Consider the following 27781-nt stretch of genomic DNA (forward strand, 5'->3'; position numbering starts at 1 on the left):
CCCCCCCCCTCATCTTCCCTCCTGCTCTGCCACTCAGCACCTCGCAAGCACACACGCAGGAGAAAAAAGGCACCATCCTGCCCTCTGCGCTCTCCCCCTATTAGCCGCTCGCCTGTTCGTCCGACTGTCACACCACTGCCCATCCCATCTGCCTTTTTTTGCTTTATTTTATTTTCTCTGGTAACTTAACTGCCAGAGCCACAAACAGCAACAGCAACATCGGTACCGGATTTCTTGCTGCATAACCTGTCCCTTCTCTCACTTTTCCCAGAGCCATCGCCGCATTGTTTTTTTTGCGTCTCTTCTGACACGAGACGGTCTTTTTTCATTCACCAACACATACTTTTTTTTTGCTTGTGGGCCAAAGCATAGCAAACGTAAGTGCCAAACATACCCACTCATTTCTTGCTTGACTCTCACAAAATAAAAAATACTCGAGAGATTCGCTGTCGCGAATCAGTAGCAGCTCTCATTAAGCTCAATTTACTCTCAAAACACACATACACACGTATAGGCATTCATTCCGTCCTTTTTTGGTACTAACCGTGCGATATGCAAATACAGCCCTTGCCGGAATCCACACCCACACCCACACCCACACCAATGCCAACAGCAACAGCAACAGCAACAGCAACAGCAACAGCAACAGCAACAGCAGCAGCAGCAACATCGTCGGCAGCGTCAGCATCGGCGGGGATTGCGCCGGGCACGCCGGGCGCGACTGCTGCTGGCGCCACACATGCCATCCAGGACAATGTATTGACAAAGGACAAGCTGCGCCAGATACTGATGGTGATCCAGGCCTTGCGTAGCAAAGGTGCGACTGAGCAGAACAACGCAGAGTACGCCAAACTGATGCACATAATGCGCGTGGTCAACGCTCAGCAGCAACAGCAGCAAATCCAGCAGCAACAGCGGCAAATCCAGCAGCAACAGCAACAGCAGCCACCCGCAGATACCAGTGCTAATGGGATTGATAATGCCAATGCTAGCACGGAATCACAGCCACAGACGTCTTTATCAGCCAATTCTGAAAACTGCGCCGTTTCTGCGCTAGGCGAAGCCATCCCGGCCGTGTTAGCGTCCAGCAACACTGGCCCAGCAAAGCCAAACTCCGCCTCCGCCTCTGTGTCAATGTCAGCTTCTGGACCATTCCCAGATATCGCGCCAAGACCGATAGTAGCAGCAGCAGCAGCAGCAGCAGCAGCGGCTACATCACCCCAGCCACACACCCAGCAGAGCCAAACTCAAAGTCAGCAGCAGCCACTGGCCCTAAACGCTTTGTCAAAGCCACCCCAGTTCACGCCCGACGACATTGCCCGCCTGCGCAAGCAGATCCAGGCATTCCGCCTGGTGGCAAAGAACATGCCCCTGCCGCCGTTGCTGCGCCAGGAGCTGTGGGCGAGCAGCCTATCAGATGAAGAGAAGCGCCTGCTGGACGCGCCTCCACCCAGCATAAATACAGCAGCCGGAAACACGGTCGAGTCCGTGCACCAAGCCATCCACCAGAACTTTGATTCTAGCGGAGCCTCGACGCCCGTGTCTGCAGCCACAAACGGAACGAGGACGACCTCGGCCAATATTCCGGGCATCGGTCAGGTCAAGGTGCAGCTGGTTCTTCCGCCGCTGCCACAGAGCATTGGCTTTGTGTCGCCGCACCTTCTGCTCAGAGACAAGCTGGCCGCGGCCGGCAATCAGGCGGCGCGGCTGCAGCGCCTGCTGGTGCCGAGTATCACACCCAGTGGCATTGACGTGCGCGCTATGGCCCGCGAGCGCGAGCAGCGGCGCGACGCGCGCATCGAGTACCGCATCAAGGAGCTGGCTGCGCTGCCTGCCACAGTCAGCGACGAGGGCCTGGACGTGGGCCTGGCGCCCGGGTCTGTGTACGAGCGCCCAGGCCTGCTGAGTCGGGCCGAGTCCAGCGCGCGCATCAAGGCGCTTATCGAGCTCAAGGCCCTGGGCCTGCGGCACAAGCAGCGCGCGCTGCGCAACGAAGTTGTGCGCAGTATCACTCGCGCTTCGCAGCTAGGCGTTGCTGGCGACCGGTCGGCGCTGCGGCGCATGAAGAAGCAGTCATTGCGCGAGGCGCGCCTGACCGAGAAAATGGAGCGCCAGCAACGCATGGACCGCGAGCGCCGCGAGCAGGACCAGCACAAGCAGCAGCTAGCAGCCATCACTGAGCACGGCGCCGGGCTTGTTGCGTGGCACAAGGTGCAGCAGCAGCGCATGGCCAAGCTCGGCCGCACCGTGCTGACCTTCCACGGGGCGGCTGAGCGCGAGGAGCAGAAGCGCATCGAGCGCGTGGCGCGCGAGCGCATCCAGGCGCTCAAGGCCGGTGACGAGGAGGCGTACCTGAAGCTGGTCGACAAGGAGAAGGACACGCGCATTTCGCACCTGCTCGGCCAGACCAACCAGTACCTCAACACGCTTATCGAGGCCGTGCACCGCCAGCAGCAGTCGGTCGTCTCACATGATGGCCCGGCCGCTGGAGGCGAGGCCGTGCCGTCGTGGCTGTCCGAGAACGCCGAGCTCGACGCCGACGAGGCCAGCGCTGAGCAGTCCCGCGACTACTACTCGGTCGCGCACCGTATCCTCGAGCCGATCAAGGAGCAGCCGAGCATCCTGGTCGGTGGCTCGCTCAAGGACTACCAGCTGCACGGCCTCGAGTGGATGGTGTCGCTGTACAACAACCGGCTTAACGGCATCCTGGCCGATGAGATGGGGCTGGGCAAGACCATCCAGACGATTTCGCTGGTCACGTACCTGATTGAGAAGAAGCTGCAGAACGGGCCGTTTTTGATTATCGTGCCACTGTCGACGATCACCAACTGGATCCTCGAGTTCGAAAAATGGGCGCCGAGCGTGCGTGTGATCGGATACAAGGGCAATCCGACGCAGCGGCGTGTCCTGCTTGAGCGCATCAAGCGGCAGGACTTCCAGGTGCTGCTGACGACCTATGACTACATTATCAAGGACCGCCCCCTCCTGTCCAAGATCAACTGGATCCACATGATCATCGACGAGGGCCATCGCATGAAGAACACAAAGTCCAAGCTGGCGGCCACGCTGACTACGTTCTATAAGACGCGCTACCGCCTGATCCTGACGGGAACGCCGCTGCAAAACAATCTTCCCGAGTTGTGGGCACTGCTCAACTTTGTGCTGCCCACAGTGTTCGCCTCAGCGGACAGCTTTGACGACTGGTTCAACGCGCCGTTTTCCAGCGCCGGTGCGCAGGACCGCATTGCGCTCAACGAGGAGGAGGAGCTGCTGATCATCAAGCGCCTGCACAAGGTGCTGCGCCCATTCCTGCTCCGGCGCCTCAAGAAGGACGTCGAGGTCGACCTGCCCGACAAGGTCCAGCACGTCATCAGATGCAGCATGTCAGCTGTGCAGACCCGGCTGTACCACCAGATGCTCCGCTTCGGCACACTCTTCCGCGGCGTCACGGTTGACGACAACGGCGTCTCGCGCGCCAACAAGGCGAGCTTTAGCAACACGCTCATGCAGCTGCGCAAGATTTGCAACCATCCGTACGTTTTTGAGCAGGTTGAGTCGCGCATCAACCCGCTGGGAATCAACAACAGCCTGCTCTACCGCTCGGCCGGAAAGTTTGAGCTGCTGGACCGCGTGCTGTCGAAGCTGCTGGCGACAGGCCACAAGGTGTTGATCTTCTTCCAGATGACCAAAATCATGACGATCATGCAGGACTTTTTGGACTGGCGCGGCATAGCGAGCCTGCGCCTTGATGGATCGACGTCCGACGAGGACCGCCGCGAGTACATGCACACGTTCAACAAGCCCGACTCGCCGTACAAAGTGTTCATGCTGAGCACGCGCGCTGGTGGCCAGGGCCTCAACTTGCAGACCGCCGACACGGTCGTCATCTTTGACTCGGACTGGAACCCGTCGGCTGACGCGCAGGCGATGGACCGTGCGCATCGCATTGGGCAGAAGAACGAAGTGCGCATCCTGCGTCTGATCTCCCGTGGTACCGTCGAGGAGGATGTCTTGGCGCGCGCAGAGTACAAGCGCGACCTCGACGGCAAGGTCATTCAGGCAGGCAAGTTCGACAACAAGACATCCTCCGAGGAGCGCGAGCGCCTCTTGCGGTCGCTGCTCAGGGCCAAGGAGGCCGAGGCGGAGGAGATGGCTGACGCCGAGGCCGAGACGAACCCGGACGACGAGCTGAACGAGATGATTGCGCGCAGTGACGAGGAGCGCATAATCTTTGCGCGCATGGACATGGAGCGCAGGGAGCGCGAGCTGGCCGAATGGCGCGAAGCTGGCCACGCCACCAGCCCGCCCCCCGAGCGCCTGATCACCGACAGCGAGCTGCCCGAAGAATACCTTCAAGATTATGACCCGGCTGAGGAGAAGCGCAAGGCCGAAGAGGAGGCCACGCGCGACAAGTCGCGCAACACGCGCCGCGTGTACTACGACGACGGGCTGTCCGAGGAGCAGTGGCTCGACGCGCTGGAGGACGACAACGCCGACATTGACGATATTGTCAACCAGAAGCGCGAGCGTGCTGAGCGCAAGCGCAAGCGCATTGAAGAGCGGCTTCTGCAGCAGCACCTGAGCGGCCAGCAGGCCGAGGCCAGTGCCAACGGCAGTGCCGCTGGCGACGGTGGCGGTGACTATGGCGAGGGTGGAAATGATGAGGATAGTGACAGCGATGCAAATGTTGATGCCGATGCGGACGACGACGATGACAGCGACAGAGAGCATGGGAGAGTCCGAAGCAGTGGCAACGCCGCTCGCTCCAAGGACACTCGCGATGCGGCGGCTCTGAGCACGCCGCGCAAGCGAGGCCGGCCCCGTCTCAGCGCCAACGGCGCGGCGCCAACGACCAAGCCACCTAGCAACGACGGCGGCTCTGTTGCTGGTCGGCGCAAGAGGCCACGGTTGGCTGGCGCCGATCTTGACGACGACGATGCGGTGTCGGCAGCGGCATCGGTTGTGGGTGCCATGACGCCCACGAATACCCCTGCTCGCAAGGCACGGCGCAAGACTGGCGCTGCTGACATGCTTTCTTCCGCGGAGCGCACGCGAATGGACGAAATATTCGAAGCCTCGTTTGCAGCGGTCGAGGCGTGTGTCGACGAGTACGGGCGGCGGCGTTGCGACCTGTTCTTGGAGCTGCCCAGCCGGCGCGACTACCCTGACTACTACGTCATCATCCGACAGCCGATCGCGATGAAAAACATCCGCCGCAACGTGAAGGCGCACAAGTATGCGCAGGTGGCGGACTTCCACCGCGACTGGAAGCTGATGTTCGACAACGCACGCACCTACAACGAGGAGGGGTCGATGGTCTATGATGATGCATGCCAGATGCAGCGGGCGCTGGAGGACAAGCTGAACGAGATGACCGGCGAAAACTACCACAGTCCGGTTGGGACCCAATCGCCCTTGAACCCAACGTTTGCCGCTGCCATTCAGCAGCAGCTAGCGGTAACATCGACATCAGAATCTGCACTTTCTGGCGCTCCGATCTCCACCATTCTGTCGGGTCCCATGCCAGACAATGGGATTGTTGTTCGCCATGCTGCAGCACACTCTACCGCAGAGCCGTCACCAGCAGCCCTCCCGCACCATGATCACCATCATTACCAAACCCAGCACCATGTTCAGCACCAGCAACATTTGCATGGCGCACCTCACCACGAGTCGTTTGCAGCCAACATGAGCCGCCACACAGTGAATGACAGCTATGACGAGGACATTGACGAGGATCTGTAGTTGACTGTCGCTTGAAAATTGAAGTTTGTGTTTAGGTTTTGGAACAAAACATTATTTTCTTTTAGTTGTGTTTCACAGACTGAAGATATAGAAGTGGATGTTGAGGTCGAGAATCGCGAAACAGGTTTCCACCTGCGTGCCGATTGATAGGACACTAATTGGATCATGCAGGCGTAAATTAGGGAGGCATTACATTGATGCCTAAACATGCTCCCCATTTTGCAATGCACACGCATGAGCGTACACGCACGAAAACCACAACATTGACTTGCCAAGATACCAGCCTGCTCACAGAAGATCCAGTTCTCACCAACGGAGCGCACAATTGCCAATGTGCACAACAAAGGTGACGAGACACATATAAGATGAGGCCGGCCCTAGTAGCATTTTAGAAACATCGGTAATAAAACCTTTTATAAAATCATCCCTACATTTCTAACACTAGATAACTAGTGCTCCTCACACCCCCCTCTTATTATAACAGTTGTCTACCCTGTCTTTGCTGGGATTGGCAAAAGTAAATATTTCATAAAACTGGTTTCATTTTTCGCCTGCAGTCAAAAAAATTATGTCTGGCCAATTAATATTTTGTTTACTATTTTTACGCAGCAGGGTTAACTACTGGTATCATCGGACCAACTGTGATATAAATATTTTTTTAATCAGTTAACACAACGCTCTAAAAAATAAACAAAAACGTCGCGCGACATGCAACCCAAAGAAAATATGGACAACGAAAATCCATATGCAATATTTACCCACAGTTAATTGGGATTGACAATCATTGATTACCAAAATTCTTACTCTTTTGGCTAACGTAAACAAAAAAACAGAAAACAGAAAATAAAAAACAGCATCAGAACAACTGCATTTTTTTGTGTTGCTCCGTTTACGTTCCAGCTTTCTTTAATTCATTTACACTAATTTTTCACTCTTTCACTAAATTCAACCAACCTAATTAACTTATTTATATATTGCCAATTCAATTGCCCCTCTCATTTTTTTGCAATGTGCTCGTTAGGCATGTCAGCCATGAGTTCGGGATACAGCAGCTCACAGTCGTACAATAGCCGGTCAACAGTTCTCGAGGTAAGCATGGTGTCCAACACTGAATTTGGTTTTATTATTGATAGAAAACAAATACGAAAATGCATCGCGACTAATTCAAATACTTTTGCAATTGCTGCATGTAGTCCCACTCATCAGATAACGATAGTGACGCGCCTGATTTCTCTACAGCTGGGAGCATGGTTGGCCATATTATAAAAAAAGAGTGGAAGAGACGGGTGAGATACGAAGAGCTTAGCAACTAGCTGAACGGCCTCATAAAAAATATGAATATGGAATAATTGGAGGCTATTCTGGGGCAGTTGGACGACTATAACGAGTATATGAAGAAAACCACCAGCCATTTCAACATCCAGCGCCAAACACTTAATCTTATTCGGGACAAGCTGATACACGACGACGGCAGCTCTGAGGTGGCCAGCAAGCTGGGAATGGTTAAGCGGTTTTCCGAAGTGCTCAAGATGATGAGTAGCACGGATTTTAGCGACTTACCGTTGGAAAAGCCCAATAATAAGCCGTTTTTTGTGAATCACAAGTGTGTGGAAAACAACCAAAACATTTTTAATCCTCAAGGCGTGTACATACTATTCGCAAAACGAGATAGATTACAGCACCGTCCATATTCTGGTAGAGGCGACTGTGGGGTCATTTCGTGGCAACCTTCCCCTGGAGGTGCTGGGGCAGATAGCTGAGAACATTACCAAAATGTGGAATGCTCAGCCGACACGGCTTTTATCCCCGTTATCTTATTGCGTGAAACATGGCTTGATATGCTCATCTTTGCGCGCGGCAGTATTTACTACATGAGACATGGCGCATTTTTGGGGATAGTAACCTGCGTGCTTTACACAGAGGTAATCACATTGAATGCTTTCACAAGCTGTGGTTTGTCATGAAACAGTCCTTGAGCAAATTCGACCACTTTGTCGACGCCGTCAAAACACCCCGGTAACTTGAGTTTAGTGGCAGCAAGCAGGCTGCTACGGTCGAACGAGCAGATGGCCTCACACCCACTGCGGTCAGCATCGGCGACATAATCAAAAAAGAGGTGGGCCTCCAAGGCCGCGCCTCATACGTGGTCAGAACTAAATTCGGCGAAAATGAAGCTGTGCTCAAGCTGTCGTGGACACACGTCGATCGCCACCCTGAGGGTGGCGTGTATGAGGTGCTAGAAGCGGGCAACGTTGGGGAGTGCCGACAGTCTATAGCAGCGGCATACTGTGCAGCGACATTTTGAGATACTGGCTCGAGTACCTAATCATGGAGGACTGCGGTGAGTCGAGCAGATCACATTTTGAATATCAAGGGGAAAGGTTAACCATTCTTTTCCGTTTAGCACGTTAAACTCTTTGCGTAGTGACTGGACTATTGCTATTCGACATATTTGTGCGTGCTTAGTCCAGGCCAAGAGGGCAGGCGTGCTCCATTGCAACATTTCCCCGGAAAACATTACTTGGCGCGAAAAGGACACATTTGTCATAGGCTGGGGATGCGCAAGGATTCTGCCCGACATACCGGAGGCTGTGTTGAAGCGTGTTGGCGAGTCGTGGGACATTGTCATTGACGAGCTGTTGTATACTGAAAGCAAATGCAATCAGGGTACGGGCACGGAATGCTTCAAAAGCGTTCGGGTGCTAGATGGGCATGTTAAGCGCAGAACTTTAGACGACATTGAGTCTCTGCTCTACATCATGCTAACTGGCTTTTTATACATCGGTCCAAAAAGAATCAACATGCGGGCGCCGATATACCAGGGAATCTTTGCAGGACTATCAGCATTGGCAAAAGTCGGAATGGTGTCTATCGACAATAGCTACCCTGGGTGCCTTGGCGTCAATGATTCCTGCTTTAACACTGTCCTTAATCTGTTGAATCCACTTTGCAAGCTCCTATTTTACAATGATGGTTTTTTTATTGGTGGGAAGTTTTTGAGCCGCTACGAGGATGTACGTACCATTAGCGACAATCAAATATTGTCTCTTTATGGCGCTGCGGACAATGAGGACAAGAACAACGACAATGTGGACGATATTGATGACGACGGAGACGATGGCGACAAAGCAAATTGTGACGGGGACAATGGCGGTGATGAGGACGATAATGATGGGCACAACAATAATGATGATTGTGCCAGTTCAAAGCTCACTGTTGCGTCCGTTGTCAAACCAACAGCTCAGTCTGCAACTACAACAACAGGCACCACAAAGCCCGCCGCTTGCGAAACCCCAGCAGCCACTGCAGATTCGACGAGTGAATCTCTGATGGAACAGCTGCCGACCCAACCCCGTCTTGTGAATCTTCGCCAACGCATTCTTCCGAGCGACTACCACTACCGGCTTTAAATATCAATATTGTGGCTAACAAGTACATTGTCAATGGATTGTCTAAGCGCAAGTGCCAGCCAAACAAGAATGGCGCTTTGGGCACGGCACCCATGGTGGGGAAGCTGCGCAAGCTGCGAAAGGGTGTCTATAATGCATTCTGGAATGTAGATACCAGATGCTCGCTGACTTCATTTTTTTAAAAAAAACTCGGCATGTCAAAATGCCAAATTTATGTTTTTAAACCCCGCAATATTTTATGCTGGTTTTGTTTGAATCATATTATTTCAATGTCAATACGCTTTCCATACAATATTGATTAAAAAGGTGCTGAAACTAAAAATAGTTTTGTTTTAGCATTTGTGTGCTTCTTCAACCATTGGCGTTGGCATGCCACACCAAGCATCGTGGTCAGAGACTTGGCCATTAAATATCTATAAAAGAATACAAATTTGCCTTTGCAACTAGCTTAGAACCCCCTATTTTATAACTATTTAGCTTTACACATACGCCAGCATCCGATTATTCTTATGAGTTTGCGGCGGCTCAAGTTCTGTCTAATGTTCTTTTTAGCTATCATAATGAGATGAACGAGCTTTTAAAAAAGAGTTTGTGTATATTTTAGTCTAACAAGACTTGATGAGCAGAGCAACTGAATATATATTCTTATTTTTTACTTAATTCGATCCGCAATAATATTCAACTTTCATCAGCAGTTTGTTTGCAATTAGATCGACATTTCAAACATCAACCAATTACACCTAAATATGCTAAAAATATTTTGCCTAATGTTACCTATTATTGAAGAGCTATGAATTCACCGAGTTTATGGTGTAGGCTTTCTCGACGAGGTGGGCAAACAAGCTAGTCTTGTCTGCCAGCAGGTTTCCCGGTGTGTCATACTCGGCGACCTTACCACCATCAATGACCAAAATCATGTCGCTGTCGACAATTGTGTTGAGCCTGTGTGCAATAGTCAGCACGGTGCAGTCCTTAAATTCCTTGCGAATGGACTCCTGGATGATCGAATCGGTCGAGTTGTCAATTGAAGCTGTGGCTTCGTCAAGCACAAGCACTTTGGCGCGCTTGAGCAGTGCACGCGCAAGGCAGACGAGCTGGCGCTGACCAACGCTAAAGTTATCACCGCCATGCGCGACCATAAATTCGAGTGCTTCGTCCTTGGCACGCACAACGTCAGCCAGGTGCGCGTGCTCGAGTGCGCACCAGATCTCCTGATCCGAGTGGCTGTTGAAGGGATCAAGGTTCTCGCGAACCGTGCCGGCAAACAGCACAGGGTCCTGCGGAATGATCGACAGTTTGCTGCGCACGTCGTACAGACCGTACTGGGAAATATCCTCACCATCGATCAAAATCTGGCCGCCTGCGGCTTCGATGACCCGGAACAGTGCCAGAGTCAGCGAAGATTTGCCAGCGCCTGTGCGGCCCACAATGCCGACCTTCTGCTTGGGAAGTACGCGGAACGACAAGTTGCGGAGCACCAGGTCAAGTCCTTCGCGGTACCTGGTCGAATAGTTTTTAAACTCAACCATGCCTTGCTCGGGCCAGGACCGGCTCAGACTGCAATTCTGGACGAACTCTGGTGCCTCTGCTGGCAGTTGTGAGTATTTGCGTATACGCTCAACTGATATAAGCGAGAATTCTAGCATGGTTGTAGAACGCACACATGTGTTTAGAACTCCAACCATGGAGAACACATATGTTAAAGACAAGCCAGCACTACTGCCCCTGACGTTCCCAAAAGCACATTGTGCCAATACCAACATCACCATTGTCAAAAACGCGATTGCTGCACTGATAATGTCGAGTCTGACGGCGAGCCAACGATTGGCGCACAAAAACGTCCACCACGCGATTGAATAAGTCTCCATGCGCCTAGAAAATTTGCACTCAAACCTTGTCTGGCAGCTGTACGCCCTGATTGATGTGGCGCCACCAACGGCCTCCTCGGCGGCAGTTATGCCAGAATTTCTCATCTCATTGACACTGTATCGAGCGACGCGCGTTATTGGCATAAACCTACTCTGCAAATTAATGTACACGAGCGACAGGGGCACAAAAAATATCAGCATCATTGGCGCTGATATCACGACTAGGAATAGCGCGACCAACACCTGCACCATTGCCTTAATGCCTGCCTCCGCTGCAGCCGGGACATTATCGTCCGTCAGCGTCTGGTCGCTGCCAAACAAGCCAAGGATGCGGCCTAACGGCGTGGAATCAAAAAACGACATTGGCGATCTTAGCACGCTGTGCAGCATGCGCTTGTGTGTGGTCCTAGATGCTGCCAATGAGCAGCGCAGCCAAAGAATCAATGCTGAGGCAGCCATCGACAAGGCACCAGCAGTACCGAGCAAGCCGTATATTGCCAAATGGTATATGGGGTTTGCACTGCGCCTTTGCAAAACACCCCTGCTGTCGCGAGTATTATCGTCGTTAATGTCGGCCCAGCGAGTTAACCAGATATTGCTGCTCGCGCTGAGCACTAGTGTCAACAGCACAGTTGCGACAAGGGCGCCCAGATTTGCGCGGCCACAGCAGTCCAAGTAGAACCATATTGTTACACAACTAACACTGCCCACATGCCGGTTCTCACGCTTGATGATACCATAGCTTGGGTTGGGCTCCAGAATTGCGGTGCCAACCTCGTCTGCATCTACAGCTGGCGTTTGCTGCAACGCCAGCGTTTCATCAACAGATAGGCTGCTGTCGGAGGCACTGCGACTAAAGTACTGGCTGGCAGCCGGGTCGCGCGTAGCTGACTCCTCCATAAAAACACGCCCATCAAGCAAAGAATACACCCGGTCTGCACAGTCCAATATGTGTGCAGTTGCGTTGGTGACCAGGATGCGCGCGCGCGTATTAAGCAGGCTCTGCGGGCCCAGCACATGAGTGAATATGTGCTTGCCCACATGCGCGTCGATGGCAGCCAGCGGGTCGTCCAGAATGTAGATATCAGCTCGCGAGTACACAGCACGCGCCAGCGATACTCGCGCCTTCTGGCCGCCCGACAGGTTGATGCCCTTTTCGCCAATCTCAGTCATGTCGCCACCCGACATCATCTCGAGATCGGGGCCCAGCGCGCAGGCGTCGATGACCCTGTCGTAAAACTCTTGCTCAAATCGGCTGCCAAACAAAATGTTGTCGCGCAGGGTCGCGTTCATGATCCAAGGCTGCTGTGGCACGTATGCAACGCTACCGCTGATGGCCACGCTGCCGGCGCTTTTGACCATTTCACCGAGAATCGCCGACGCCAGCGATGACTTGCCCGAGCCGACTCTGCCAATCACCGCTACAAGCTCGCTGCGCTTGCATTCAATGTCGACATTGCTGAGCACAGGAACACAGTCGCCGTCTATCCACTTGAACGTGGCGCCGCTCATCCGGACCGCAACATCCACGTCTCGCAATTCGGCGGTTGCACGCCTACAATAAGCTTCCGAGTAGGCACCTGTACCTTTGCAGCCGCTGCCTGCGGTTCTCGCGTTATTGGTGCCGCTCACAGGCACAACCTCAGTGCTTAGTGCCAGATCCTGCAAGCGGCCAAACGACCGAGCCGCGCTAACCAATATGGCAATAACCGTTGGGCTCTCTGTAACAGGCTCCTGGAGTAACAAGAACAACATCATTGAGACGAATATGAGCTGCGAAGTCAGCGGGCCACGCGAGACGCCGTCAAAGCACTCGTACGTGGCAAACGTGGCCAGGCTAATCAGCACTGTTGCCAGCGAAGAGGTGAGCGACATGACGCTCTTCCACAAGCCGACGTCGTGTAAGGCTGCCAGCTCCAAGGTGTCACGTACACGGCTGATCTTGGCAGCAAACGCTGCCTGCCATGAGTAAAGCTTGATGCCCTTGATGTTGGCCAATGTCTCGTTGACAGCGCGCATTCGTTGATCGCGACTGTCGGCCAGCGTCTTGATCTGCTTGCCGAGCAAACCCGCGAGCAGAACGCTCAGGTGAGTATTGGCGACCAGCAGTGCCACGCCACCAAACGCGCTGTACCCCAATGTGCGGTACAACGCACACATCACAATGGCCACGCGCAAGGGGTACTCCCAAATACAATGTACGTAGTTGACTGCCGTCGCTAATTTTTCTGCGTCCACACTCAAGTACGAGACAATCTCGCCCGTCGTATGCCGCAACCTGGATTCGTTTGACTGGCGCAGAATCTTCCGATATACTAGCCCCGATAGCACGCGCACCAGCCACAAGTACGGCTGCATCAGCTTGTGCCAGTACATCTGGTAGGTGACGGTACGCACCAGTCCCAAAATGCCCATTCCCAGTGCCAGGACCAGACCGTCGTCCAGTGTGACATTTTCGACCGAGCGATACTGGTGGAAAAACACAATGACGCGCTTCAGCAGCAGCGGCTGCAACAGTTGTGCCATAGTTGAAAATGCCAGGTACAAGCCCGAGACAAGTAAATCGTGCGAAATGCCGTTGACCAAGAGCCACAGCAGCCGTGGCTGTTGCGTGCCTGCCCGGCATTCAAAGTCCCAGGCAGCGAAAAACCCGTCGCACGCTGCATTGCCGGCCAGCTTTTTGGGCAATCCCAGCATTTCTGCCTCGCCGCCATTGCGTCCGTTGCATGCGCGTTCGTACGACTCGTCGATTAGCGGCGTCATCCACGCAAACGTCCATCGCGAGAATATATTGGCATGCTGACGCTCTCTGCGCCCGCATCTGGTATTGTTGTTGTCACGGTGGTCGCCGCTGTCATTCTCTCGGTCATCCTGCGGTATATAAATGGGCTGGTGCCGCCGGGTCGGCTGGCCAGTATCCAGTTCGGCCCAGAATGCGAACGCTGCGGCAAACACAAATACCACATGCGGCAATAGCGCGGTGTCATGCAAGTTGCCAAAACTGTCGAGCTTAGTCTTGCTTCTGAGTACTAGCAGCGAGAGGGCCAGCGACACGGGCCAGTACACAAGCAGCACATCCGAAGACACTGAGCTGCGTCCGCTGTGAATGCAATGGAGCAATAGAGCGCTCAGCGACGAGATCAGCTGCAGAACACCGGCCAGCATTCCTAGAAGCGACATCGGCAGCGATTCGGGGCTTGGATATTGCTCGGATTGGCATTGCTGGACCGCCAGTATTGTGGAGCACAGGATTGCCGTACTAGCTGCAGTCAGCTTTGCTGATACTGCTCGCCATCTGCGCATTTGTAAGCGTGGAGGCGATGTTTGGCGGTGTAATTGATGCGACCGAGTTGTGCAGATGAGCGACGCAGCCGCATGAAAGGCAATTGATACGGCAGCCGGCTACTCGAGAGAAAGTTAAACTTTTTGAGATATTTTTAGTTTGTTTACATAAGCGAGAGCGTGCTAAATTGACAGTAAATCAAATATTTGTTTCGCGTAAAATACCCTTGTACATTATCAAAACGTACCCATGCAGATGTCAGACCGGCGACCATCAGTGAACTATCAGAGCCCGTTGACATGACTGTATAATTCCGAGTTTAATTATTTTTATATTAATGTTATGTCGAGTAATATGAGAGCGAGTGAGTAGAAATAAAATAGCGATCCGGAACAGGACGCGCACAGCTTTAAACTAGATCGTTTAGACATCCTAAGCAATCACGCGACGCTGGGAATATGCCCCTACGCACATTAATTAAACGTAGAAAAAAACACGGGTTTTTATTCTCTTCTACGTTCACACCACAACAATAATGAATCACCAAAATCGCTCAAGCAACAATAGGTGGGTGTGGGATAGGAGGAAAGTGTGGAAAATGTGGGGAAGGCTGCAATCAGATATGCATTTTTCATTTGTTGGCTTTATCTAATGGCAAACGAAAATTTTCCATACTATTTTGCGCATCAGATAGGTGTTCTAAACAGAATAACGGTATGTTTCCATTCGGATTTGCTCAATATAAAATAATTGCAGTTGAGTTATGAAAAAGGGGGAAATATCTATACACTTTTTCCATCACCATCAATTTGAAATTTTTACTTTCTGTCCAACCGGAGCCATGCTTCTCATCCTTCAAACCTGGATGTGGATGTATGCTTTCTGGCCCTTCTTTGGCGTGCATATGAATGGAGAAAATCGTACACACTGATTTTTTCGTAGCCTGCCAGCACATATACCACAAGCTCATTTTTGTGTTGGTCGTCGAGTTCTTTCTATTTCTCTTTGTCTCATCTTAGTCTCATTTCTTGTTTGCTCGTCTTTATATTTTAGTTCAATAGGTTTGTCACCAAAACCAGCAAGGTTTGCTTCATAATTCCAGCAAACACATTTACAAGAAAATATGTGAGGGGAAGCAAAATCCAGCCGGCTGTTTGGCGAGCCGGCAGATAAATTCATTAAATAAATAAACAAAAAACCAGGCGATCAATGTACAGTCGCCGTAAACGTGTGGCCCGTGCTACCTACTTGTCGGCGCCTGGCTGAGGGCGGGACTTGGCGGCGGAAGCGGCGCAGCCTGTCTTCTTGTAATGCGGCCCACCACAGGCGGAGCACTTGACCTTGCGCTTTCTCTTGCCGCTAGTTGTGGCAGCAGGAATTGGAGGCTTACGAGTGGCACACCGGCCCTGCAAATTCGGCGCTTTGACGGCTACACTGGTGCGGTCTTTCTTGGAAGCTTCGGAAGCATTCTCATGGGCGCGCTTGAGTCCTCGTTTTGCCGCATTAAAAAGCACTCTCCTTTGATTGGTATACGTACGGGTTTCGGGCGGCCTGGCTGACGTTTGACCACGTTTGGGAGGAGACCATCATCAACTATATCATTGCCCCACGCTGGCGGAGATATTTTCTTGCCATACCCGCTGATTAGCGACAACAAAAGGTAAGAGGGGTGCACGAACTGGGTCACAAACTGGGTCACAAGCTGCCGCCTGACTTCTGGATGCCACAGCTTACCGTTGTTATCCTGCGCCTGTGAGGTGGAGCTGTCCTTGTAGTAGTGAATGATGCTGTGAGCTGCGTGCTCACAGAGAAATGCATACTCTTTAAACGTGTGATAAGTGCACGTCTTCTGTTAAAGATCAACGCTGTAGCTTAACGTCTGCTTTGCTCCGGGTTGTTTGATATAATAATCCGTCTTGGTGAGGGGCCAAATCTCGTATTTACGACGGGATTCCAGGAGAGCATCAAATATCTTGCATCGTTGTCGGGCTAGGTAAAACTGGCTATAAAATTCGGAGTTGCTAAAAGTTAAAATAAAAAGTTAATCAAGTTATCTTTCTAAAAAATAATATTTTAATTTATTCTATTGACAACTGAAAGTAGTAATTTCAAGCTTTATGGGGGCGGAAATTCGGAGCTAGAGACGCACATCAAAGAAGGGCCAGAAAGCATACATGCGGGTTTGAAGGATGAGAAGCACGGCTCTGGTTGGACAGAGAAAGTAAAAGTTTCAAATCGATGGGGATGAAAAAATGTACAATTGATACTTTCTCTTTTTGATATTTTTTTTTAAAAAAATAAATGACCCACCCTTCTCTTCTTTTCCCTACTCTCAATAAACTACTATTTGTTTTTATAGATACACCAATCTTAAGTCTTATTTTCAGCTTACAACTCAACCAGCTACAATCGTTTGAACATGTCCTGCTTCAGCTATCTGCCTTTTTTAGTTATCAACCAAATCTTAGGTAAGGTCATTCATATTAACGAATTAAATATCGAAACGTGGGAGAATTGTTTGCAACTACTAAGTGTTAGCAGCACATGGAGAAAAGCGGCGATAGACTTGGTTTATTCCAGCAGTATAGTGGATGGTCCCCCATGTTATATCAGAACTACGAATGGACATTCGAAAGACGCCATCACCAAATATAAGCTGCTCAATTCAAACATCAGTCTTATCAAGGCCACTGGAAACACTCATCTGGTTAGGAATTTGAACTTTACTATTCAGAACCCCCAGCATCTCCACTATCTAATTAGAGAAGCAAGTTCGATATTTTCATTTGGGATATTTGACTGGAGCAGCGTACGTACAATTGACATTGTTGACTGGTCGCAATTTAGTTATTGTAGTGAATATGAGCCTCAGTCTGATTACGAGCAGGATGGTATTTGTTTTGCTGAACAGCTTGCAAAATATATGCCCAATGTAAAAGCGCTAAAGTCATCCACAGATGAAACAGGCCTATTGTTTACTATTAGCAGCAAGCTATGTCAATTGTATTCACATAACCTAAAACAATTTAAACTTCGAAACTCAAATTTGCTTGTGGAATCTGTCTGCTTTACCTAACTGACAACGCTTGATCTCTATATGAGCTCTGTTCAATTTGTGCCTCAGATTTGCAGTCAGAGCTTGCAGAGCTTGACATTAAGAGATATTCCAATGACATTTGAATGGAACCAACTGACAAAAACAAAGATGGCAGACAACATTGTATTTTACGATTGGTGATGGAGAAATTACTAACTCGACTCGGTTGGAGTTCCTAGCTCTCAAATTTTTAAGTACTACTGTTCCAACGCTCGATAACTTGGCACAAATTATGAATCCCGAGAGATATACCAGTGGCCAACCACTACTATGGGGCTGCATTTAAATGTTCAGGAAATTTCTGATTGGTTATATCGCCCACCTGGTATACAAGAATAAGGCGCTAGCCTAGCCGCGTATATAAAACAACAAATACCCAACATTACTCATTTGAAGTTGGGCGACAAACCCTCTTACAAAGACGCTCCTTTTTATAGTGACTTGGTCAATTATTATGTCAATCAGCTTGTCTCTGCTGATTTTTATCACCCGCAAACGTTTACTGCACTGCAGTTTTCACCCGAACTGACACACTTGACAATCAATGCCAGAACCGTTAAATTGCCGAATATTCCGAGAATATGTGCCGGGTCGCTTAGATATTTAAAACTCGTCAATCTCTTTCCCAATTTCGCCTGGAACTTGATGAGAGATGATGCTTTGTCTGGAACTTTGAACTTCAAAAATCTGGAAAGTCTGCATGTCAATTACAAGGATATTAAAAAGGATGATTATTTGGAATATCAGCAGTTCACTGAAAGCCAAAAAAATCAGCACGATGCGTCAGATATTATATGCCCACTTTTACAAGTAGTGACAATTGATACAGTTACAATCAATAGGCTTCAAAAGATAATGTGCTTTGGTCCCAATCAATGGCCATGCCTAAAATATTTAGATATACAATGGACGGGCTTTGATATTACCCAAATTAAAGGGAAAATAAGTGTAGATAGCGATGAGTATATGCAAGCGACTTCCTTATTTGCTAAAAATGTGCTCGAAAAAATGCCCAATATTATTGACATAAACATAAAATCGTCAAATGATTGTAACGAGTATATAAGACACTTTGTGAGCAATATTTTCAACGGTTATACCCACCAGCTGAATGTCTACAACTGCAACATTCCAGTTATACTTGCTGCCAAATCATTTTCACCCGAGCTTAGGAACTTGGGAATGACTATTGACAACAATAACAATTTGCCACTGCCCAAAATAAATGCAGCAAGCATTGAATATGTTGAAATAACAGGTAATCTGGACAAATTCACTTGGGATAGCTTTGCAAACAACAATGATCCAAGAAATATTGTTTTCAACAACCTATTTTACCTAAAGCTCAAACATACTGATGATTATGTCTCTAGTACACCTGCAAATGGAATTAAGAACAACTCAACACCTTTCAACTAATTATTAACTTTGCACATGCCTAAAGTGCGTAACCTGACGTTGCTTGGAATACGCAACAATAACAAAATGACAAACGCGTCGATTAAAGCTAAAAATTTTTGGAATTTGGCTGTCGGTTGTTCATCAAAAGCACTAAAATTGTTCAGCAATTTGGATGATAAACCGATATCAAGCTGTAAAATCAGCGTGGCGCTAGATACTAAAGATGAAATGGATGATTTTTACAAAACGACAAATAGGTACTTTAAAAGTTTAAATAATATTAACCATGCACAACTTAAAGTGAATATAAATATGGATAGATGGAACCCACAGCAAATAGCATGGCCAAGTCTCAATGGTCTAAGAATTGAACAATTAATAAAGCTTGACACGCTTGCAGAGCTGCTCGCCAAATTGCCGAACTTGACTCATCTCACGTTGAATAACATACTTTATGATACAAAATCCAACCTCAGACCCAACCAAGTGATGCCAATTTCCAATAGCGTTTTTAACTTGTTTGTGTCTGGTGCAATAGCAACAGACTCTCAACAGTTGAGCGAACATGCCATTAAACATCTCGTTTTGGCAATGCCATCTTTGAAAAAGGTTGTTCTACCACAATATCAATTTAACGACGCGCTGTTTGTTAACGATTACGGGGATAAATATACTCATTTAACAAACATTGAATTTGAATTTACGGACGATGAATATGATGATGATTATGAGTAAGAGTAATTTATTGATGACCATTTTGACTGCAATATATCTTGAAGCAATATAAATCAACCATTCAGATTAGATATTGGCAGGTTATATTATAATAATTTTAATAAGCAACTTTAATGGTTTAGTCAATACATTTTTATATACCCATTTGAAACATTGGCAAACCACAGCCAAGTGTGTTTTTTGTTTTTGCTCAGCATATGCCGTTCTCTCAAAAGCATTCGAGATTGGGCAAAGTTAGTTCTGGGCGCAGCCACAATTGCAAAATGAAAATTCTTATTTTTAATTGACATTGGTTAGTTTGTCTTGTGGTTTGATGGTTCGTGGCATATTTAGCATCCGCGTGCGTAAACTTTCAACTATCAATATGTCGTGTGTGAATCACCAAACAATTAAAACCGTTTTTCATGTGGTAAGACGGCGTAGGATTGACGTTGTAGTGAACGGTACTATTGAGTATCTATTGATGATATAATTGAGACACCAACTGAATACTTTTTCTGGTTGATTCTTGGTCTGTCGGCTTGGTATTTAAACCAGTTTAGGACAAGTGAGTGTGGCTGTATTGCTAGTTGTGAACACCAACATACAAAGCCGACATACAATAGAAATCACCTTTGATGTCAATTGGCATGCAATACACTGGTGTAAATGAATTTTGGAATTTCCAGACATTTATAGCGAAAGTCCATATTTTTAAGCGGGGGAGTTTCAAACCCCGTTTTTCATGCAAAAAGGCATCGTCAGAGTTGGCCGAACCAGAGTCTACAGCGACACCCGAGACTTTGCTCAAGCCAAAGCCCAAGCCCAAGCCTGTGCGCAAGAATCCATCTTCCTTTGCTTCTTCTCTTCAAAATAAGCAACAAACTGGATAATATCTTCAGCCATAATGGTCCATTGCCACTAGTTTCTAAACACTTTTTAGGTTGCTATTCAATCTGAGTTGGAAGGATGATTTGCGGGATATTTATAGTCTCATTCTTTTCTTTTAGTGTAAGGATCATTTACATTGATGGTCAATCCTGCTACGTAACACGCAGTCTATGAAAAATAAGTGCGCATAGCGAAATTGAAAATGTGAATTCCCCCTTTTCTTTATTGTTCTTTTTCATTCAAAAATTTTGTCTTTTTATTTCACTTTTGACATTCCTCAATTCCATACGTTTCATCTGTTTGCCGCTAGCATTGGAGTATGTTCGAAAAGTCGCTCACCGATTTAATTCAGGGACTACGAGCCAACAAGCGGAATGAGGGCGAGTACATCCAAACCTCACTCGCTGAAATTCAAAATGAGGTGCAGCTGAGCGACATGCACTACAAGAGCGCGGCCATAGACAAGCTCAACTATCTGCATATGCTGGGGTACGATATGAACTGGGCAAATTTCAACGTGGTTGAGGTTATGGCCTCTTCGCGCTTCAGCGAGAAACGCACCGGATACTTAGCAGCAGCACAATCGTTCCACCAAGAGACAGACGTTCTCATGCTGACAACCAACTTGATTCGCAAGGACTTGGCGTCGTCAAACGTAATGGAGGTCAGTATTGCTCTGGATGGCCTGGCGCAAATCGTTACACCCGAGCTGGCCATGGATCTTTTCGACGACGTAATGGCGATTGTGAACCACTCGCGACCATACATCCGCAAGAAGGCGCTTGTATGTCTGTACAAGCTAGTCCTGAAACATCCCGAAGGACTGCACGATTTTGTTCCGAGGCTGAAAGAAACGCTGGATGATCCTGATCCGTCAGTCATGTCCTCGGCGGTCAGCGTTATTTGCGAGCTGGCGCGCACCAACCCGCGCAATTATCTACCGCTGGCGCCGAAACTGTACCAGCTGCTCAACTCCTCGACCAATAACTGGATGCTGATCAAGATTGTCAAACTGTTCTCTTCCCTGACACCCATCGAGCCGAGATTGGCCAAAAAGCTCCACGGACCGCTGTCACAGCTGGTGGGCACGACTTCAGCCATGTCTCTTCTCTACGAGTGCATTCACACAGCGGTTGTCGGGGATATCATTGGAGTCCCAGTGCCAGTGATTGATAGCGCGGGGCGCGAGATCGATTTTGCCGAACTGTGCGCGCGCAAACTCGAGCTGTTTTTCGAATCCAAGGACCACAACTTACGCTATGTTGGACTAGTCACTTTGGCACACCTGCAGGTCAAGCGGCCTGATCTGGTGTGCCAGCACTACGATACCGTGCTCAACTGTCTAGACGACCCTGACCTTAGCATCAGAATGCGAGCGATCGAAGTCATATCAGGAATGACCACGCGCAAGACACTGCCAAAGACTGTCAAGCGGCTCATGTCTCAGCTCATTCTGTCAGAAACAATATCCTTGATGCCCGAAAATACGGTTGACAGCAGCGACTATACGGCAGACAATGGTGCAAGCATGCCCAAGTTTGACTCTGTAGGCACCAGTCTCATCAGCGCACAAGGATCCATTGTGTCGTCCAAAAGAGCGGCGAACAAGGGCCCTGATCCAGCAAACAGCCCCGAGTACAGGATGGAGGCTATCAAAGCCATACTCGACATGTGCAGTCGCCAGTCTTACGCCAACATGACCAACTTTGAGTGGTACGTTGCTACGCTTGTCGACCTCGTATACGTTTCCGGCGTGGATGTCGGGCAGATGATTGGCGAGAAGCTGCTGGATGTCACAGTTCGTGTTCGGCAAGTTCGCGAATTTAGCGTCAAGATGGTGCGACGCCTGCTGTCGGACCATCAACTTGTGGACTATGTCTCAGCAGAATCCTCGAATTCTAAGGTGTTGTGCACTGCAGCCTACATCCTTGGTGAGTATTGCACTCTGTTGCCCGCGAGCTCGGATGACGTCGAGCTGCTGCTTCCCTCCAGCCTTGGCAGGCTGGGCGGTGAGCAGCAGGCGACATTTATTCAGGCAGCGATGAAGGCGTATACGAACTGGCTGCAGGACGCGGCCGGATATTGGAACGGCGAAATCTGGGAGCTCATTCGTTCGGTCACATCGTCGACCATGCTTGTGCTATCACAACTGGCGCTCATGGGCTCCGGGAGTTCTCAAACCAGAGACGGCCACATGTCTTCCAATACTGATGCGCTGGTGGCAGCCATGCCGTTACAAATGAGCGGGCGCCTACGCCAGTTTATCGAGATCACAAAGGCGGTTTCAATGGCCACATCCAGCCCAAGCGACAGTGCACCCGAGATCTGCTCTGAGCTGCACGAGCTGTTTACGACATACGAGCTTAACCCCGTGTCTGCAGCTGCACAGGGCAAGGTCCCTATCCCCGAGGCCCTGGATCTGGACTCCCTAATAGGCGAAGCCATTCCCGACACAACTTGGATAGTCATGCCGCCATCTCCGCAGCCAGCGGCGCCCCCACACAGGCGCTCATCCAACCAAGGCAAGGGTACAACAGCTCCCAGAGATCGCGAGAACGACCTGTACTATCTGGGCGGCGGGAGCGATAGCAGGCCGTGCGACTTGATTGATCTTCCTGACGTGGATGACATTCCAGTGATGACCTTAGATCTTGGCGACCACATTTCTTCAAAGCCGCGCAAGGGCGAGAAAAAGAGCAAGAAGAGCAAGAAGCACCGCAAGAGCCGCGTTAGGTCTCCATCACCGCCACCCGTTTTGGTAGACATTGCCGACGACGAGGACATGCCTGGGGATGCTCCAAATGGCAAGCAACTACGATCAACCGAGCCGTCGCTTTCTCCTAGAGAAAACGATTTGGCCGGGAAAAGCTTTTCAGCACAACGGGAGGGTGCAACGGGCAGCTCGTAGCCTTGTATTCTCTAATCATCCTGCACAAATTAACACAACACAATAACAACTGCGATCATGTCGATATGCGTGGCTTATTTTTAGCAACAGTCGATTATTATTAATTTCCCAATGCTACTGTGCCTGAACGCATACTCGCCGACTCCATATTATTTGCATTGTTGTTACTGCCTCTGCCCGTCGACATTTGTTGTCTCGATTTCGCCTGCGTGACCATCATTTTATATTGTTTATTTGTTTACTGTGTCAAGGACAAGAATAACGACAAGAATTAATTGCGAATGAAAACATGATATTGACACCTGCCTGCCTTTCTCCCATGTTGTATTTGCGCTCATTTATTTGTTTTTATTTTCTGCTCACAGCTTTTGTTCGAGCAGCAGCAGCAGCTACACACACATACACACAGACAGACATATTTTTTGTTTACTTGTTCCACTTGTCGACTTGTTTTCATCACTCCCTAAATATTTACATCTACTCATTTTTTATTACCAGCCAATTAGCTAGCAAAAGGCCCTTAGCAAATAAATTACTTTTTTGGATATGGCCATGGGCTTGAATAAGAAAAATCAGCAAGCGCCCGTCGCCGATGCATCATCGCCATCACCAGCATTAGCGACACCAACAGCAACTGCGTCGGCTCCGTCTGTGTCACTGGGATGGCGATTCCCCCAGCGCGCGGATCCAATGTCGCTCGCAAAACCAAGTGGTCACCACATTATCCATGCCAACATGAAGGATGGTATCGATAAGCTCAACGAGTACCTGCGCAACGAGACTGAGCACAACTCGGGCAAGCCAGCGCACAACGATGGGTTAAGTACAGCGGGAAGACTTTCGCCACTCCACTCCACGGTCTCTGATTATCATGGTTTGCGCGCAGCGCCGCAGCTCAGGAGAAAGGTTGGGAGCGTAACTAATTACTCATGGCACTCTTTGACGCAGCTGGATGGCGATCAGGGGCTACGGCAAATGCGCGCTGCATCGAATGGGAGTCGAACAGTCAGAGCGAATGACATGCTTGGGTTCCCGGACGGTGCTGAAGAAAATGTAGCTGATACATGTCCGGGTCATCTCATTGCATCGCCGCCAACAAGGCGGCAGATCTCGGGCGACAGTGCCCACCGGGATATTGGGGTGTTTGGCAGCACCAGCACTGATGAGATCGTTATTCTGGCCGCTCAATCGCCGCCAATAAACTTTTGTCATAGTCCGGCATACATGCGCAACTCTAGCAGAATGCACGGTTCTACAACAGAGAACACGGATGCAAACACGATTACCGACCTGTACATTGACGACTCTGGTGCGGAAAGCATGCATGATTCGGCCCATGGAGGAAGGAACCGTAGACGGTGCAGTAACACCGGCAGTAATTGCGATAGTACAAGCAAACTTTGTATAGCGAGTGGTTTGGCGATATTGCCGTTGGCCACAGGAAATTCCCTATCAGATGCAGACATATTGGATGCTGCGTCAGTTCCACTCCCCAAAACACCCAGCACCTTTTACAGCGGCAGCAGCGGCGACAATAGAAGCAGGAGCAGTAGCATCAACGACTCCACTTCAAGCTCTGAAAACGGAAAGTGTTGCAGGAGGATAGGCATGCAGCATGAACTGCCTCAGCGGCTCATCTGCTGTTTGCAGGACGAGTTTTCGAGCAGTGTGCAGAACCAGGAGCTCAGAACAACAAACCTGCTGCAAGAAGCCGAAGACCGGTTTAAACATTTATTGGCCGACCAGGATATGCATTTTTCTCAGAAATTAGCCGAGCAGCAGCAGATGCACTCTCGGGATCTTAGCCAGCGCGAGCAAGCCTTGCAGCAGCCAATAGAACTTCTTCGTCGCGAGTTGGCTAGCGTCAGCGCCGAGCGTGATGAGCTGCATGCCATGCTTGATGACTATGTTATGACATCAAGCAAGCTGATTGAGCACAAGGACGCTGAAAACAGCGGCCTCAGCCATGAATTGGGGAAAATGGCGGTGGAGCGTCAGCGGTTGCATAAAAAGATTCAAGAGTACGATGCACATGTCCGGGCATTGTCAAACGAGCGTTCAGAGGCACAGGAGCGCGTTGACGCATTGGCCGCTGAAAACCTGAAGCTGGAGAATCAAAACAGCAATCTTGGCAGCGATGTAATGGTCGCTGAGGAGCGCAATGCAAGGATCAGGGAGCTGGCAGAGGCAACACTGGCCCAGGCTAACGCCGAAATTTCCCGACTACAGCAGGAGTCCGAGCGCGCATACTTAGAAGTAGCAGCGCTGCGTTCAAGTGCAGCCAAGACCGACACTAGAGCCAGGTCGCTTCAGATTCAGCTCGACTCTACAAAGCGGCAAAACGAGGAGCTATTGTCACTGTGTGAGCGCTTGGAAACATCAATCTAAGTCTGTACTCTTCGCATTTCTCCATTTTTATAACATGTATTGCAGTTACAATTGCGCTGCTGCGTTTTTTCTAAAAATAATTGTTTACGAAATTTATTAAACACGCAAACCCTCACAACAGAGAGGAAATAAAAAATGTTTGTCGAAAAAGTATTAAATAAATGCTAGCAAGCTGGCTAGAAACTTAAAAGTAGACATTGGCGCTTTGACGCTTAGAACATGGCAACACCAGCCATGAGCGCAAGCGCAAGCATGGATCCAGCGACCGAGGAGGCAGAGCTGGTGGACGACTGCTCGTGGACGTAGCTTCCGCTCATGCTCTCATAATCGAGGTCGCCGAGGTCGCTCAGATCCTCGCTGCTGGTGCCAAGGTTGTGGTTGAAAACGCTCTGGCTGTGGATGGCAGCGGCCTGCGACGCCTTGTTATCAGCAACATGGTGTGAGTTCACTGCATTCAGTGAAGCCTGAGCAGCGCTAAGCGAAGCTATGGCTTCGGCCTGAACTGAGTTGAGAGTCTGTGAGGGGAAGGGGATAGAATTGGCGGCGGCGGCAACGGTGGCGACAGCGGCAAGAACAAAGGTCTTCATTATAAATGGCAGGATGTTGGATTGAGTTTGAATGACTTGGGAAGCTTGGGTACGGGAAATGGCGCTGGTGATAATTAGCAATAAGAATGCAATGTATATTAGTGGGAATATCGAGAAAATTACGAGAAAAGAAAGAGAAAGTACTTGGAAAAGATGTCTGGTGTTGAAGGGTGTTGCAAATTTAACGGTTGCGGCGGCAAAGGGGGAAAGGTAGGAAAATAGAGAGAGGGAGTGTGTAGTCAGTTAAAGTATTACCAATTTGTGCTAAACGCAGTTGAGCTCGATGTCCCGCGCTTGTATTTTATGAGCTGGCTCAACATTTGCTTCACTGTTGCTACCTTCACTTTATCCCTCCCTCCCTCCCTCCATTGCTTCCTTTTATCTGAGCTGTATTATCAAATTCACTCTCCATCGTCCTTTGTGAAAGCGCCTTGTTCTGATTTTACTTCGCCACTATGACACTTATGTTTTGTCCTTTGTCAACACAAGCTGGCCACAAAAAAAGCGAATATCATAGAAGCCTTTGTTGTGCGCATGGATTTTATTTCATTGTCCGTTGTATTTGTTTTATTTGCTGCATTTGATTGTTTGTTGGCAGAAAAATCTCGCACATCCTTTGCTGGCCGTGCGTGTATTTAATTTAATACACGGCTCATTTAACATCCCAATTCAATAGTAAAGTAAAATACGTGTTAATTTGTAAATGTTTCCCAAATATCACCGGAAACCATATTTTATTGAGTTCAATTTTGGCATGTTTCTCGCAAAAGGATATGGTCTGTTTTATTATATTGATACGGCAGCGCATTCCAAGACATTTTAAAGACTAATATCCAGTTCTGGCCCGCATCATGCATTCTCCGCCGTTATCCGAATTGGCCAGGTTATTGTGTCGCAAAACCTTCTGTCAGCCTTTTAAATAAATCCATGCAATACGAATTGTTTTCAACAATAATGTTGCGTTTCTGGAACGCTTTGCTTCGTCCCGTGTTTATGTATTAATTTTTTTGGATGAATGGTCTGAGAAATAACAGTATTAGCACGTGTAATAAATAAGGATCTTTACCAAGGCTTGGCTGTCATTTTGATATACAGATTCCTGGAAACGAAGGGCTTTTCAAAACAAAACAAAACACATATAAAGCCCCCAAGTGGCGCTGTATTGAACTGAATGTTCTTTTTTGGTTTAATAAATTCACCAAGCACTCGATAATTGTAACACATAATATTTGGAGACAAGCTGGCAACTAAACCAGTTGTGCATTTGAAGAGACTGTGATTAATGTATCAGTGATATAACTGATCAAGCAATTTAGCTCAGGAACTGCGCATTGCGGAAGGAAACAGAATGCTCAACAAGAAACAGATGCGGTTCATTATTTTGAGCTTGTTGTTTTATTCGTAGTGGCTTTGAAGGTTTTTATATAACTGTGGATGTGGAGCAACTCTCTTCGTTGCGTTACCGTGCCCCCACTCTTTCTTTTTCCTC

The 27781-nt window shown here is 49.1% G+C and overlaps 7 protein-coding genes across 7 annotated transcripts; 5 read left to right on the top strand and 2 right to left on the bottom strand.

Moving 5' to 3' along the window:
- Window positions 1-355: 355 nt before the first annotated feature.
- Window positions 356-5778, top strand: BX661DRAFT_178520 (SNF2 family N-terminal domain-containing protein). The gene is given in 3 exon segments (XM_051534937.1): window positions 356-377; window positions 515-1181; window positions 1197-5778. The coding sequence occupies 2 exon segments, from the start codon at window positions 553-555 to the stop codon at window positions 5743-5745; spliced, it is 5178 nt and encodes a 1725-aa protein (XP_051393892.1). The 5' UTR covers window positions 356-377; window positions 515-552; the 3' UTR covers window positions 5746-5778.
- A 975-nt stretch (window positions 5779-6753) lies between these two features.
- On the top strand, window positions 6754-9155 carry BX661DRAFT_169335 (uncharacterized protein; the record flags this gene model as incomplete). The annotated part of the gene is given in 6 exon segments (XM_051533509.1): window positions 6754-6834; window positions 7143-7348; window positions 7666-7761; window positions 7777-7971; window positions 8040-8086; window positions 8212-9155. 6 exon segments carry the CDS (start codon window positions 6754-6756, stop codon window positions 9153-9155), a joined length of 1569 nt encoding a protein of 522 aa, XP_051393893.1.
- A 788-nt stretch (window positions 9156-9943) lies between these two features.
- On the bottom strand, window positions 9944-14667 carry BX661DRAFT_203802 (P-loop containing nucleoside triphosphate hydrolase protein; the record flags this gene model as incomplete). The annotated part of the gene is made up of 3 exons (XM_051538542.1): window positions 14554-14667; window positions 11176-14425; window positions 9944-10794 (listed from the first exon to the last, which is right to left on the bottom strand). The coding sequence occupies exons 1-3, from the start codon at window positions 14605-14607 to the stop codon at window positions 9944-9946; spliced, it is 4155 nt and encodes a 1384-aa protein (XP_051393894.1). The 5' UTR covers window positions 14608-14667.
- A 1943-nt stretch (window positions 14668-16610) lies between these two features.
- On the top strand, window positions 16611-17625 carry BX661DRAFT_178531 (uncharacterized protein). Its single transcript, XM_051534938.1, has 2 exons — window positions 16611-16774; window positions 17070-17625. The coding sequence occupies exons 1-2, from the start codon at window positions 16726-16728 to the stop codon at window positions 17240-17242; spliced, it is 222 nt and encodes a 73-aa protein (XP_051393895.1). The 5' UTR covers window positions 16611-16725; the 3' UTR covers window positions 17243-17625.
- A 3103-nt stretch (window positions 17626-20728) lies between these two features.
- On the top strand, window positions 20729-22474 carry BX661DRAFT_131070 (Clathrin/coatomer adaptor, adaptin-like protein; the record flags this gene model as incomplete). Its single annotated transcript, XM_051532559.1, has 2 exons — window positions 20729-21898; window positions 22046-22474. Coding segments are annotated over 2 exons (1599 nt in total), but the record flags the coding sequence as incomplete, so codon positions are not given.
- A 1578-nt stretch (window positions 22475-24052) lies between these two features.
- On the top strand, window positions 24053-25705 carry BX661DRAFT_169339 (uncharacterized protein; the record flags this gene model as incomplete). The annotated part of the gene is made up of 1 exon (XM_051533510.1): window positions 24053-25705. One exon carries the CDS (start codon window positions 24053-24055, stop codon window positions 25703-25705), a length of 1653 nt encoding a protein of 550 aa, XP_051393897.1.
- Window positions 25706-25772: 67 nt separating this feature from the next.
- Window positions 25773-26418, bottom strand: BX661DRAFT_76530 (uncharacterized protein). The gene has a single exon (XM_051539467.1). The coding sequence runs from the start codon at window positions 26290-26292 to the stop codon at window positions 25918-25920; it is 375 nt and encodes a 124-aa protein (XP_051393898.1). The 5' UTR covers window positions 26293-26418; the 3' UTR covers window positions 25773-25917.
- Between the last annotated feature and the right edge of the window lie 1363 nt (window positions 26419-27781).

The sequence above is a fragment of the Kickxella alabastrina genome (assembly GCF_025024165.1).
Source record: "Kickxella alabastrina strain RSA 675 chromosome Unknown BX661scaffold_4, whole genome shotgun sequence".
Classification (NCBI taxonomy): Eukaryota; Fungi; Kickxellomycota; class Kickxellomycetes; order Kickxellales; family Kickxellaceae; genus Kickxella; species Kickxella alabastrina.

What these genes read in the sequence shown, in the direction of transcription:
- BX661DRAFT_76530 (XM_051539467.1), bottom strand. Translation starts at nt 26,292, where the DNA reads ATGAAGACCTTTGTTCTTGCCGCTGTCGCCACCGTTGCCGCCGCCGCC.
- BX661DRAFT_178531 (XM_051534938.1), top strand. Translation starts at nt 16,726, where the DNA reads ATGTCCTGCTTCAGCTATCTGCCTTTTTTAGTTATCAACCAAATCTTA. An exon ending in AGTTATCAACCAAATCTTAG is followed by an intron (nt 16,775 to 17,069) that starts GTAAGGTCATTC and finishes CTATCTAATTAG; the next exon opens with AGAAGCAAGTTCGATATTTT.
- BX661DRAFT_178520 (XM_051534937.1), top strand. Translation starts at nt 553, where the DNA reads ATGCAAATACAGCCCTTGCCGGAATCCACACCCACACCCACACCCACA.